The sequence below is a fragment of the Giraffa tippelskirchi genome, chromosome 14, assembly GCF_054371585.1.
Source record: "Giraffa tippelskirchi isolate mGirTip1 chromosome 14, T2T-mGirTip1v1.2.pri, whole genome shotgun sequence".
Taxonomy (NCBI): Eukaryota; Metazoa; Chordata; class Mammalia; order Artiodactyla; family Giraffidae; genus Giraffa; species Giraffa tippelskirchi.
In genome coordinates, this window is record NC_137288.1 from 45181602 (window position 1) to 45196342 (window position 14741).

Here is a 14741-nt window from a genome sequence, read left to right on the forward strand (position 1 = left end):
GGCGACAGCATCCATCTGGTCTTCTTACTTCTACTTTTGCTCCCTTTTAAACACTTTAGCTGAAGAGGGTTTTGAAAAGATAAAGCTGATCATGTAATGCTTTTTTTTTTTTTTTAAGTTTTAGACTCTCTAAGAGCTTCTGAGAGAGTCAGAATAAAATCCCAAATCCTCACCTAATCCAGTGCTTAAATGACCTGGGCCTGCCTCACCCTGTGTCCCTGGTGGTTCAGATGGTAAAGAATCTGCTTGTAATGCAAGAGACCTGGGTTTGGTCCCTGACTTGGAAGATCCTCAGAAGGGAATGGCAACCCACTCCAGTATTCTTGCCGTGGAGAATTCCATGGACAGAGGAGCCTGGTGGGCTACCGTCCATAGGGTCACAAAGAGACACAACTGAAGCAATTTAGCATGCATGTACACACTTGTCTTAAGCTGCATTTCTTTAACCCCAGGATGCCTTTAGGCAAGAGCTGAGATGCTGAGGATGTGGGCCCTTACACCTGTGCTCTAGAGAAAGCATTCCAGACTCGGAGAAGGGTCTGGAGACCTGGAAATTGTCCTGAAGGAGACAACTGGTCCAGGGGGCAAGGACGGGAACGAGCAAGGAGCAGTCCACGGAGCTGTGAGGCGGGGAAGATCTGCCAGCACCTGTGTCCTCCTGCCTGGAAGAACGCTGAGACTTCCGTCTTCAGCTACTCAGCAGTGAGCTTGGCCCCGGGGGGAGGTTCTAAGGCAGCCCCAGAGCTCACCGTGTGCCACTTCCCGTCACTGCACTTCTCTTTGCTTTTGAGCTTCAGTTTTTTCCCTTCTGCCCCCAGGGCAAAGACCAGCCGTCCTTTTGAAAGATAAAGAGCCATAAAGGAGTTCCTAGTCCCCGTATAAAACACGAGCCCTCTGGACGCCCTTGTCAGCACATCCACAGCAAACTGTGACCTGCAGGGGAAAGACAGCAAAAGGCAAAGAAGGAAAACAAGAGGTTTGTTGTGTTTCTCCAAATCTCCAAAGCCGGGAGAGAGGGTGAGAGGCAAACCCCCACCGCTCCACGATTTAAGTGAACAAACTAAGGCATGTACGTGATTAAATGACCTATTTCTTTGGGAGTTTTTAAAAGCTTGTTTTTCAGCAGTTAAAAGTTTTGTTGTATAATTTCCTTACTGTGTTGGGGAATAAGAGGAAGTTTTATGACAACCTCAGCTAGCGATGTAAGTCCCAGTGAATGGCAAGGAGGAAGATGCCCTACTTAAAATAAAAGAATCTGCATTTTAGAAAATTATGGTAAAATACACGTAACATAAAGCTTAGCATCTTAACCATTTTTAAGAATACAGTTCAGAAATGTTAAGTACCTTCACTGTTGTGCAGCAAATCTCCAGAACTCTTTTCCTCTTGTTAAACTGAAACTCCCTACACATTAAACAACAGCTCTGTATTCCCTCCTCCCCGCAGTGCCTAGCAACCACCATTCTGCTTTCTGTCTCTAAGAATCTGACTGTTCTAGGTGCTTCATAGAAATAAAATCATACAATATTTGTCTTTTTGCAACTGGCTTATTTCACTGAGCAGCCTTGATTTTTAAACCCAGTGAATGTGCTTTCTATTTCATATACATGCAGGGAAAAGAAAGTTGTGAGGAAAAGTCAGGGAAAAACTTGAATAACAAGGATTTGAGTTAAGCATCAGGTAGGCATTTTCTTTCTGTAAGACATATTTAACACAGAGGCACAGAAGTCCAGATCCATCTTCTCTTGCCCACCCTTATGTTTCTCAGACCTTAATACCTCACCTTTGATGGAACAGGAACTAAGCAAGCATCATGCAGTAAAAGCAGAGAGTTAAAGTTAATATTCCTTTGCATGATGGTTGCATATAGGCATATGTGGCTAAGCAAGCTTTACTTTCTACGCAAACTTGCATCCATTCATCCATTTACTTATTCATTCAACAAATATTTAAAGAGTGGGTCATATGTACAAGACACCATGATGAGCTCTGAGAATGAAGCAATGAATGTTTCATTCTTTGACTGGTCTGTGGTGTGTAGATGCCCTGGTTGTGGTTTACTCGCTAAGTCATGTCCAGTGGACTACTGTAGCCTGCCAGGTTCCTCTGTCCATGGGATTTCCCAGGCAAGAATACTGGAGTGGGTTGCCATGCCCTCCTCCAGGGGATTTTCCCGACCCAGGGATGGAACCCACATCTGTCTCCTGCATTGGCAGGTGGCTTCTCTACCTCCTCCACCACCTGGGAAGCCCTAAGAAACAGTTATTGAATTGAATTAAATGGAAAAATGTGGAGACAGAATCAGGAAGTGGAAGAAATACTGACACTGTTACATTTCTTTGCTTTTTAATACTGTGAGGCTGAGCAAACCTGGAGATGCTCTTTCATTCTTTAGATTTTCAAGTTTCCTTGAGGGTAGAGTTCCTCAAAATGAAAAAGAAATCTATATTTGTGAGATTAAACCGACCAGATGGTGACACTGCTCAGTATGTCTCTTGGTGTAGCTGTGTGTTAGTGCGGAGGTTTAGAGAATGAGGGCTAGCCAATTTGAGGAGGATATTAGAACTTGCTACAGAATTAAAGTACTTTTATATATGTGGGCTTTGTTATTGGACTTGACATTTGCTTTCCAGCATTATTTCTTAAAGCAATTTTCTTTCAGAAAAGACTAACTGACTAACACCCTAAAAAGACATCAGTAGCTTCAAATCCTGGCATATTGTATTGCAGCTATGAGTCTTTATTGCTGAGGATTGGAAGGTAAGGCAGACAGCAAAGAAGCATTTTTTTTTTACATTCACCCAGAGGTTAAAATGGTGGTGAAAGAGGAAGTCGCTCAGTCGTGTCTGACTCTTTGTAGCCGCTATCCCTATACAAAAGTCCATGGAATTCTCCAGGCCAGAATATTGGAGTGGGTAGCCTTTCCCTTCTCCAGGGGATCCTCCCAATCCAGGTATCAAACTCATGTCTCCTGTATTGCAGATGGATTCTTTACCAGCTAAGCCACCAGGGAAGCCCAAGAATACTGGAGTAGATAGCCTACCCCTTCTCCAGCGGATCTTCCAGACCCAGGAATTGAACCAGGGTCTCCTGCATTGCAGGCGGATTCTTTACCAACTGAGCTATCAGGGAAGTCCCTAAAATGGTGGTACAGGGTTTTAAAGCAGAGACCAAACTTACTAGAATAGAAATCAGGATGAGAATGACAGAATAGTCCATATCTTACAAGATCCTGAAAACAGTCTGATTGCTACAATATTGGGGACTAAAATAATTTTAAAATTATATGTACTAAGGATTACTTTTTCCCACTTTCCCTTTAAGAATATTACTTTTTCCATTTATTGTCTATAATTCAGTGTTGGATGGGAAGATGCCAGGGTTGAATCATCAGAGGAAGCCAGATAGGTCACCACAGTGAATGTGCTGAGAAAAGATGCAGGAGAGACGGGGCCATGGAGGGATGGGGGAGGGCAAAGCTAGTGGAACAGCCTCAGAACTGGGGAAGGGGTAGGGTGCTGAAGGGTGGAAAAAGGGCAGTGCATGCAGCATCCCAGGGAGACTGTTGTCATTATGGTCAGCTTGATTGAGAGAGCAGTGCTGTGGAGTGGGGTAGGCCCAGGAGGGGCTGAGAGCTGAGAGGGTCACCACCTCTGCTGTCTGCCTGTCTCCCACTGACACAGCTTTGTCAGATCAGGGATCTCCATAATGTCCATGAGTCTACTGCAGTCTGGACCTGGAACTGAACGTCACCTTCAGAGCTTGGCCCCTCCCCTTCCGGCTTTCACATACTCAGCCCCTCCCCTTCCGGCTTTCACACCTGCCTGCAAATCACACACTTGCTTACTGAGCCCGCCTCCGAGGGCCGGCTCATTCCAACCTGTGACCTTGCCTCCCTCCAATCAAGACATTACCAACCCTATTTAACTGATGAGAAAACTGAGGTTCAAACAGATGGAGCAATTTGTGGAAACATGTGAGGCAGGTGTAATTATGCCATGTTTAAACGTGGCATAATTAGACAAGCTGAACAGCAGCGTATGACGGCCTTGGAGTTGCCCCTCAGAGCTCCCTTCAGGAGACTGCACTGCTGGGGCACAGTGGCCTGGCAGCACCTAGCTGCCCCTCTCTCAGAACCGCAATGGCACCCAGTGACTCCCAGCCACACATCAAGCTCAGCAGAAAAGAGCCAGGCCATTCTGCCAACACCGGTGATGATCTTTGCTTGAGATGCCCACCGGCCAGCCTGACTTCCTCAGAACTTCCGGGCTGTCTGAGGCTCTTCCCACCTCTTTCTGCCTTCCCCTCTCCTTTCACAGCAACCCTGCCACGTCCTGCTCCCCTGTTTTATCTTCCACAGGAACAACCATTCTCTTGTGCATCTAATCTCATCTTGACATCTGCACCCCTAGGACCTGAACTGATCTGTGGCCTGAGGTCACACCGCCAGCCAGTGGCCGAGCGAGTGGATGGAAGGCCAAGATCGGAAAGCCAGGTCTTTTTGACTTGCAGGCAATTCTGCCTCCGTAGATAAGTCACCAAAGAATTCTGGGCACCGTTTTATTTATGTCTCCTTCAAATCATATGAAAATGACAAGCCTCGCCTTTCTTCTTTTCCTGACACAATTAATATCTCTGCTCATTCCCTCCTCCCCCAAAGAGATGCAACTTGTTAGCACAAAACGTCCCAATGTATTTTCTAAAGATGATGGTGTCTGGCACCAAGTCTTCCTGAAAGAATGATTTTTCTCTGACTGGAATGCAGGAGAAGAAAGGTGATGTATCACAGAAATAAATAGCAGCTTTGGAAAGACATATCGGCCTTATTTTTAGCACACTGTCAGTTCTAAACCAGAGCTAAGCTGATTGTTTCAGGGTCTGAGCAACACGTGTCATGTGTGCCTCTGGCCTCATGGAGGAAGGATGCTCCAGTGGCTGGGCTCTGTATGCTGGGCAGGCCGGCACCTCTTTTCATAAACATGGCTGTTCCCCACTTCAATGGGCTTCCCAGGTGGCTCAGCAGTAAAGAATCCGCCTGCCAAGCAGGAGACACAGGATCAACCCCTGGGTCGGGAAGATCCCTTGGAAGAGGGCATGGCAACCCACTTCAGTACTCTTGCCTGGGGAACCTCATGGACAGAGGAGCCTGGTGGGCTACAGTCCATGGTATCACAAAGAGCTGGACATGATTAAGTGACTAAATAACAACAAGCCCCTTCCTCAGTGGCAAGTGCCTGGCATCATGGCGGTTAGCCTGCCTTAGTGTAGAATCCTATGTAGAATCAGATTCTGAGTTGGCATGGGGCAGGAACATGAAATAATACCTGGGTTTCAGCAACTCCTGGGGAAGCATGAATAGCAAGTGGCTGGTGGGACTGTCCCCAAACCGGAGGGCTCTGTGGCTGGTCTGGGCACCTGGAAGTGGTGGGCAAGACTGAGTCTCTCTCCATGCCTTCGAGCTCCTTGGGGAGATGGCTGGCGCATCCTGCAATGGCTGTGTGGGAGAGAAACCAAAAATCAGGACAGCTAATTATCTGGGGGAAGGGTGGGGAATGCCTTAAGTGCCTTGCTCAGTTTTGACTTTTGATTCTAAGAGCTGAATTCAACAGGGATGAATTCATTCTGGGGGAGGGCGTATGTTGCTCCCATCCTACACAGATCTGTGGTACATGGGACCAGCAGGTCTCCAGAGCACCTCCCCTCCCTGGGGGCTTGCTTCCCTGGTGGCTCAGACAGTAAAAAATCTGCCTGCATTGCGGAAGACCTAGGTTTGATCCCTGGGTCAGGAAGATGCCCTGGAGAAGGAAATGGCTACCCACTCCAGTATTCTTGCCTGGAGAATTCCATGGACAGAGGAGCCTGATGGGCTACAGTCTCTGGGTCGGAAAGAGTCAGACATGACTGAGTGACTAAGCACTCACTCACTATCCTCATTGATGCTGCAGGAAGTAGACCCACAGAAAGGTTAATGATTCAAGAACACTCACGTAGTGAGTAAACGTGATGCAAACCCAGGAAGGCTGTCCCCAAAGTCCAGTATTTTACCACAAAGCCTGGTGGCCTTTTCTCTGTTATTGGGCTTTTGGAGGCAGAATTAATTTCTTATTCCATCTAATCTGAGGGCTTGCATGGAACAGGGAACATTACATCCAGTGTATTCACTGGGTCTTCCACATCAATTGCCCCATGCCACTCTTTTGCTGATGCCCCCAGAGACACCTGCCAGTCTCCCACCCGCTTTCCACTTGCTGGGGGCACCTGTAACTCAATATGCCACCAACTCCATTCATTCTCCTTCCGTCTAAAGGCTTGTCCTTATCCTCTCTCCACGACTGACTTCTCCATCCACCCAGTAACCCGCACTAGTTGCCTCAGGATTATATTAACTCCTGCCTCTCCTCTGCAACACACCTTCAATTATTATATGGTCTGATACATTCCATCCTCTGAATAGCTTCGAGTCCATATTCATCTCCACCAGGACTGTGCTAATCTAGCTTCTCAGTAACTCTCAGCCTTACAGTGAAAAAAAATGACTCTATGACTTCATTCCTGATGGGGGTGTTCCAAAGATGATCTCTTCCTAAGAGTTAAATGACTACCCTTTGGGATTTATGAAATATATTTCTTCTTAAATAGCATCAAATGTTTCTCTTTATGTACTATCTCTTCAACTCTCCCAAATCATCGTGCAGTGGGAGAATTATTGACAGACAAGCAGCATGTGGTTGACACGAAGTGAAAAGTGGGTTGAATGGAAGTGCATTGCTCTCAAGAAGGCCCAGGCTTTGGGGTCAGGCTGTCTGAGTTTAAATTCCAATGCCACTTTCCATCTGTGGGAGCCTGCACAAACTGCTCACCTTTCTAGGCTACTGCATCCTTTTCTCTGAGATGTGGCTGATAATAGGACTTCTCCCCCACGGTTACATGAGGGTTTAGAAAGAAAATCCACTTAAAGAGCTCAGTGTAACACCTGGCACATTGGAGGTGCTCAACGTTATCCATTAATCATATTAACTGTAACCTCCGATATGAGGAGGTCACACTGTTGACCTCAGGCAGAGCTAGGAATTCAAGTTCTAACTCTGTGTTCAGTTTATGATGATATTTCCACTCCTCCAAACCAGGAATTTCATTTCCTTTCAATCTCTCTTAGTTCCAAACATTAGAATCACCCAGGAGCTTTACAGACTCCTGTCACTTGGACCTAACTCAAGAGCATCTGACTTAATCAGGTGGGATGCAACCCATGCACTGGGATTTTAAACATTCCCCGATGTCCCTAATGTGCCATCAAGGTCAAGTCACACTGGTCATGGCAAGGCCTGGGCACATGTGTGTATCCTGTTATAGGAGGCAAGACAGAGAAGTGTCTGTGGGTAGGAAAAGGCTCATCAGCTGCAGATACTGAGAAACTGAAGTCAAGGTCCTATTTGTTCTTAGTTCAGTCAATAAGTCCTGTCCAACCCTTTGTGATCCTGTGGACTGTAGCCTGCCAGGCTCCTCTGTCCAGGCAAGAATACTGCAGTGGGTTACCATTTCTTCTCCAGGGGATCTTCCCGAGACAGGGACTGAACCTGCATTGGCAGGTGGATTCTTTACCACTGAGCCACCAGGGAAGCCCCTCTATTTGTTTCCAGGGCTGCAAAAATTGCCAAGCATTCAAGATTCAAAAGAGAAGCTAAAAAGAAAACTGCTTTGACATTTTGGTATAATCCAACTATGGATGACCCATTAGTCCCACTTCCTGGAGGCACTGGCTACCATGGGAGAAGGTGATCTACACTCCTCCCCAACATCTCCAGTGAGGAAGATTCTCTTCTGAGAATCACTGAAAGAAGCAAAACCCAGTGCAAGATTCTTGACACTCACCTGGTGGATACTGGAAGTCTTGGCTTTATAAAACCTTGTGGACCCTTTAAGCAACATTAGAAAAGGTGGTTCATTTAAACTGCAGAATCCCAGGGACACATCTCTCTTGGAAGATTTACTGGCCAGATCCAGGACTTCGGGACTCTCTGATAATCTGGAATGACAGCAGAAATGAATTCTGACACATCCCAGGAAGACACACTGGCAAGGAGAATTCGTTTCAAACACACACATTCTTACTGCCCTGATTTCTAGCTAAACACTCATCTATTTCCACCTAGTACAGGGTGTGTGTGTGTGTGTGTGTGTGTGTGCGTGTTAAGTCACTTCAGCCACGTCTGACTCTTTGTGACCCTATGGACTGTAGCTCGCCAGGCTCCTCTGTCCATGGGGATTCTCCAGGGAAGAATACTGGAGTGGGTTGCCATGCCCTCCTCCAGGGCATCTTCCAGACCCAGGGATCGAACCTGAGTCTCTTATGTCTCCTGCATTGGCAGGTGGGTACTTTACCACTAGTGCCACCTGGGAATTATTAATGCATATATGTGGAATCTAGAAAAATGGTACTGATGAACCTATTTGTAGGGCAGGAATAGAGATGCAGAAGTAGAGAATAGATGTGTGGACCCAAAGTGGGGGAAAGGGGAAGGTGGGATGAATTGGAGGATAGCACGGACACATATACACAACCACGTGTAAAACAGATAGCTAGTGAGAAGCAGCGGTATAGCACAGGGAGCTCAGCCCGGTGCTCTGTGATGACCTGGGAGGGGTAGGATGAGGGGTGGCTGGGAGGGAGGCTCAAGAGGGAGGGGATATATGTATATTTATAGCTGGTTCACGTAACTGTACAGAAGAAACTAACACAAAATTGTAAAGCAACTATCCTCCAATTAAAAATAAATTTTAAAAAACATACGAAAAAAGAAATACGAAAAACAAAATAGGCAGAGAGGACAAACACAGACACCGGATGACCTAGAATGATGATGAACAACAGGAAACCACAGAAGTGAGTTCGAGGAAGGATTTATCTCACTGCATTTCTGTGGACAAATCTCATGGGTAAATCTACTTTATCTTATGACTGTCACCAAGCCCTGACAGCAGCTCACAAGCCTACTGGGCTGCCTAAGGCTCATGAGCAGGCCCGGGCCCTCCCTCTGCTCAGAGGAGAGTTTTGCTCTTATCTAAAAAGGGACATAATCTGAAAGTTAATTTTAATTAAACCTTTTCCAAGGTTATGTTCCAAAGCTGCTGCTACAAAGGGAGGCTGGGCCCCAGAGCTTTTGGTTAGTTTGCTTTTAATGTGTGCATCGTGCCAAAGATGTGAGCACTGGACCATAAAGAAGGCTGACACCTAAGAATCAATGTTTTTGAATTGTGGTGCTGGAGAAGACTCTTGAGAGTCACTTGGACAGCAAAGAGATCAAACCAGTCAATCTACAGGAAATCAACCCTAAATATTCATTGGAAGGACTGATGCTGATGCTGAGGCTCCAATACTTTGGCCATCTGATTCAAAGAGCCAACTCACTGGAAAAGACCCTGCTGTTGGGAAAGATTGAGGGCAGGAGGAAAAGCAGGTAACAGAGGATGAGATGGTTGGATGGCATCACCAACTCAATGGACATGAGTTTGAGCAAACTCTGGGAAGTAGTGAAGGACAGGGAAGCCTGGCGTGCTGCAGTCCATGGGGTCGCAGAGAGTCAGACATGACTGAACGACTGAACAACAACAAATCGTGCCAAAGAAGGTGTTTGGAAAGTCTGCAGATGAGAGCAGCGTGAAGCCACGGTGACAAGTTCTCTGCGTCGGCAGGCCCCTCTCATCAGCTGCACACCCACCTCTGGATGAACACATTGCTGATGCAGCCCTCGAAATGACTCCCGCCCAGACGCAGGGACTGCTGGAAATCTGAAAGTCCTCGAAGCCTTTGGTTATTCTTCAGAGGCTGGTCATCAATGAGGAGCCGGAGTCTGAAAACAAACAAACAAACAAAAAAACAGGAGTGAGAACAGCTGGTGAAAATGATCCTCTCCAGGTGGGCAACTGACTGTCTTTGATTTAGACCCAGTCTTTTACCTGAAAGAACTCACTAAACTATTTTGAAAGAGCATTTGCAGTTTTTTTCCATATATTTCTTTTTGCACATGGCATTTTTGTTAAAGTACTCTACAGGCATAGCTCGTTTTATTGGACTTCATTTTAAAAATATGCTTCACAAATATTGTGGTTTTTGAAAAATTGAAAAGTTTGTGGCAACTTGCCTCGAGCAAGTCTACTGGCACCGTTTTTCCAATAGCATTTACTCACTCCGTGTCTCGGAGTCTCACTTTGGTAGTTTTCACAAGATTTCAAACGCTTCCCAGCGAAACAATTACAACGCCCTAAAGGCTCAGATGATAGTTAGCATTTTTAGTGATAAAGTATTTTTTACGTAAGGTATGTACATCATTTTGTTTTTTAGACACCTATTGCATACTTGATAGATTTAGTATAGGGTAAGTATAACTTTTATATTCACTGGGAATCAAAAATGTTGTGTGACTCTTTTTATTGTGTCAGTAGCTTTACTGCAGTGGTCTGGAACTGAACCCACAATACTCCCAGGTGTAGCTGTATATATACAGAAAGTACAGGTTGTAAGTGCCCAGCTCAATGCATCTTTGAAATGTGAAAACCCCAACACTGCCAGTTCCCCAGGCACCGTGCCTGAGCTCCCTTTCCAGTTCTCTCTCCAAGAGTAACCATCATCCTGAATTCTGATGAGATAGTTTAGTTTTGCCTGCTTCTGAATTTTATATACATGAAATCATGGGAAAAGAAGTCTTTCACGTGTGACCTCTTTTGCTCAGCCTTACATGCGAGGTTCATCCATGTGGCTGTGCACAGCTGTAGATCTTTCATTCTCATTCTCCCATTTTGAATGTACCCCAGTTTATTTATCCACCCAACTGTTGATTCTCAATCAATGAGAAAATTGATACAGTACCAGAAGAAGGTCAAGATTTACTAGTAAAATAGTGTCAACATCAAGGACAAATATGTCTCAGAAAAGATACTAGAAAGTTCCATTAAACTAAATAAAATAAAGTTCTTAGCACTATGGCAGAAGAGCCATTCCACTCACCCAGAGTTGTCGCTTATTACAGACACATAATGCAGTAAACCATCCATGTACGTCTGTGGAGATGTGAAAATCGGGCTGCTGCTGTCCCTGGTGCTCAGTTCAATGTGACCATCTTCCAGGGTGACCTGCAGACTGCTTGCCTGCAATCATCAGAGAACAACGTACCCATCAGTGCAATCCACCTGCATTTAATGATTATGAATGTATCGACACGGAATGTGCGAGCAAAATTATGTACAAAACAGGATGTTTGAAACCCAATGTTTTGACTTTGCTATTTTGATCTAAAGGTTATTTTTGAATATTTGGACTCTGTGTTTATGAATATAAAAAGCCTATGAAAATTATTTCAACATTGATGAATCTGTCAAAAGCATTTTATGGACCTACATTCATTAATCAACTTAATGTCTCCATCAATTATACAAAACAGTTATACCATTTCTAAATTTTTCTATTTTCACTTTCACTCTGCTGAAGTTATTTTCATCAGGATCAATGTTCTTCTGAATACATTTTTACAACAAAGACTTGATTCATCAATTTTCTTCATAGATGATTACAACAACAGCTTCCCTTCAGTCATGAATTTTTTATTTTCGGGTCCTAATTAAGCTGAAACTCCAATACTTTGGCCACCTGATGCCAAGAGCTGACTCATTTGAAAAGACCCCGATGCTGGGAAAGATTGAGGGCAGGAGGAGAAGGAGTTGACAGAGGATGAGATGGCTGGATGGCATCACCGAATCAGTGGACATGGGTTTGGGTAAACTCCGGGAGTTGGTGATGGACACGGAGGCCTGGCATGCTGCGGTTCATGGGGTCGCAAAGAGTTGGACACGACTGAGCAACTGAACTGAACTGAGCTGAAATTTCCAGGAGGTTCAATTTTCCAATGTCAGACTCTGCAGATCTAAATTTTGGCAAGATAATTTGATTCTTTCTCTTAATTGCTAATATTCTTTAAATGTGTATGGTTGTAAATAAATATTTAAAAAATACAAAAAAATGGGTGTAGTTTTGTCATTTGTCATTTTCATTTTGTTGATGTGTTTTTCCTACCAGTTACAATTTTTGTGGTTTTCAACCAGATGTGATTCTTCAGGGAGCTTGGAGCCTAAAACAATGTTTACAGAGTGTGGTTGTAGCCACTGTCAGTTTCACTTTATGTTGATTTTTTTCAATTGGCAGTATTCATTATAAACTGGATAAAAGAATGCTAGCTGAAATGTATTTCTTAAGAAGTTGAATCCATTAAGAAGTTGCAGGCAGGGTTCCTAGGATATTTGAAGGGTTCCTGTCGTGTCCAGGATTGACCTCATCTTTTGCTAAGCCAAGTCTTCTGCCTCTTTTGGACCATTCTGTATACTGTGTATTAAGTGTCCTCACTCCTGCGGAGGAAACAGGAGAGTGTATCAAAAGAGTTGGGGCAAGGAACTTACCTGGTGGTCCAGTGGTTAAGAATCTGCCCTGCAATGCAGGGGATGAGGGTGTGATCCCTGGTTGGGGAACTAAGATCCCACATGCCACGAGACAGCTAAGCCTGTGTACTTCAACAAAGAGCTTGCCCCCATGCCACAACTAAGACCTGATGCAGCCATAAATAAATAAATACTTTTTGCAAAAAGAGCTGGATCAAAATATCATGCTCTGATAGAAAAGCCACGTTCACAATCTAAACGTAGGCATGTGCTTTTTCAGGGGTGTTTTTTTTAAAGATCTCAAAGCTATACTGTATAGCACAAGGAGCTTAGTTTGGGGCTCTGTAATGACCCAGAAGGGTGACATGGGGGTGGCAGGGAGGCTCAAGAGGGAGGGGATATATGTATACATATGGCTGATTCACAATCTTGTGCAGCAGAAACTAACACAGCATTGTACAGCAATTATATTCCAATAAAAAATAAAATAATCAATAGAACATGAATTAAAAAAAAAAAGATCTCTAACAGCTGATTGAAAAAGACAGCAAGAGAGGAGAAGAGTTCTGCTACAACATAACCACAGAGGCAGCTAGTCTTTCCTTTCAGCAAATACTAGTTGCCTGTTGCGTTGGCAGTCCTGAACAAACAAACCCAAGAAAAAGAGTGTCCTACTTCTATTTCTATTTTAAAATCCCAGTTGTTCCACCGGCCAGTTTCGGAGTATTAGCTGACTTTTACGCCTACATGACCACACTGGCTAAATACTCTTAAGTTAAGAGAATCTCTGTGGCTTGCTGTACAGGAACAAAGAGCAAAAGACATTACTTTCTTCCATTCTCCAATGCAAATATTGTCCAACAAGCTGCTGTTGCCAAAAAAGGAATCTCGAGCTATCTTTTGTTGAATCACAAACGAGTAATGGATGTATATTCTGATTTTTTTCTTAGTTCTAAAAACTTAAAGCTACATTATTACTTATAACAGTTCTACTTCACCTTCACTCAAAATATACCTGAAAAGAATGAAAATGGAGCCCACGAATACACATAAATCCCATTCTGTAAACTAGAATGTACTTTCTAAGCCTGATTTCTTTTAGGCCCTACCCCAGGATGGGCAAAGTTTTCCATGGTTGAAATCCACAAAAGCATCTACTGTGTGATGCTAGACAAAAATGCCCACTGGTTTTACCTTCAAAATCCCTCTATTGTTTTTGACATCAAACCTTGAGTCAGGCTTAAATGTCATTCAACATTCATACAATATTTCATACCCCTGTCTGATGACTTAATAAGATGCCACTGGGTTGAAAGGTCTGAAAACCAAAGGAGGCTTGGAAGTGGCTGGACGACGGGAAGTCCAAATTGGTGAAACTCAACTGTCCTCCCCTGGAGAATGAGGCAGATCGCACAAGCTGAAATGCAAACATGGAATAAATTACTGGCCCTGTAATCATGCCATGGCTGAAATAATAGTATCTTAACCTAGGTCACTTCACTTGAACTGACCCACAGAAAGAAACAGTTTGCTTTTTCTGCATGATAATTTCCCAACCATCTCGATGTTTTTGTGTGTAGAGCTGGTATTTCTACCTTCCTACAAATTTAATATACAAGCCTGAAGAAATTTTGCAAGTACAGGGAGAGTGAATACATCAAAAGTTGGTGTGTTAATGAAAGCCAAACATGGGTTAGCTGGGGACCACTCCTTTGCAAGGTTCTGAACTCTTCACTTACCTTCCAGTCTTCTGAGCACTTTTTTGTTACTCCCACTGTATCATTCAACCTGACGACGCCAGTGGTCTTCTTCAGGTTCTTCATGCAGCCTCGGAAAGCAGGTGTAGAAATGTTAAACCTGATTTGGGATGCAAGAAAAGGAAGAGATGGACTACGCGCAGGCTTGATGGGGAACTGCAGCTGAAACACGGCACGCATTCCCTACAGCTTCTCACCCATGAACAAGTTAGTGTTTTATGGTTATCTCTTCCCATCGGATTTCTAGACTGCTACTAATTTTGTGATACTGGGAAAATCTATTAGATATTTCCATTCTGTGTGATTTGCATTCTCAGTATTAAAAATGGACACAATAATGTTGACAGAAGAATGGCCAGTGTCCCCAAAAAGTATAGACATGTAGAAGATGTACAACATCTGAAAGTGCTCCCCCCATCCTCTCCTGGAGTCATGCTAATGCATCATGAATTAAAAGCATATTAATAAATTAATATACTAGAAACATCATATAAATATATATTAAATTCCCTGGTGGCTTAGGTGGTAAAAAATCTGCCTGCAATGCAGGAGATTGGG

The 14741-nt window shown here is 44.1% G+C and overlaps 1 protein-coding gene across 6 annotated transcripts in view; it reads right to left on the bottom strand.

Moving 5' to 3' along the window:
- Positions 1-14741, bottom strand: part of LAMA3 (laminin subunit alpha 3) — a 257192-nt gene that overhangs the window by 9221 nt on the left and 233230 nt on the right. For all 6 annotated transcript variants that reach the window (XM_081563208.1, XM_081563206.1, XM_081563204.1 and 3 more), the window contains 7 exons: positions 14166-14283; positions 13703-13843; positions 11006-11145; positions 9720-9851; positions 7873-8026; positions 5325-5494; positions 750-933 (listed from right to left, as the gene is read on the bottom strand). In XM_081563208.1, the coding sequence (XP_081419334.1) occupies positions 750-933; positions 5325-5494; positions 7873-8026; positions 9720-9851; positions 11006-11145; positions 13703-13843; positions 14166-14283 (1039 nt within the window). The remainder of the gene's footprint in view (positions 1-749; positions 934-5324; positions 5495-7872; positions 8027-9719; positions 9852-11005; positions 11146-13702; positions 13844-14165; positions 14284-14741) is intronic.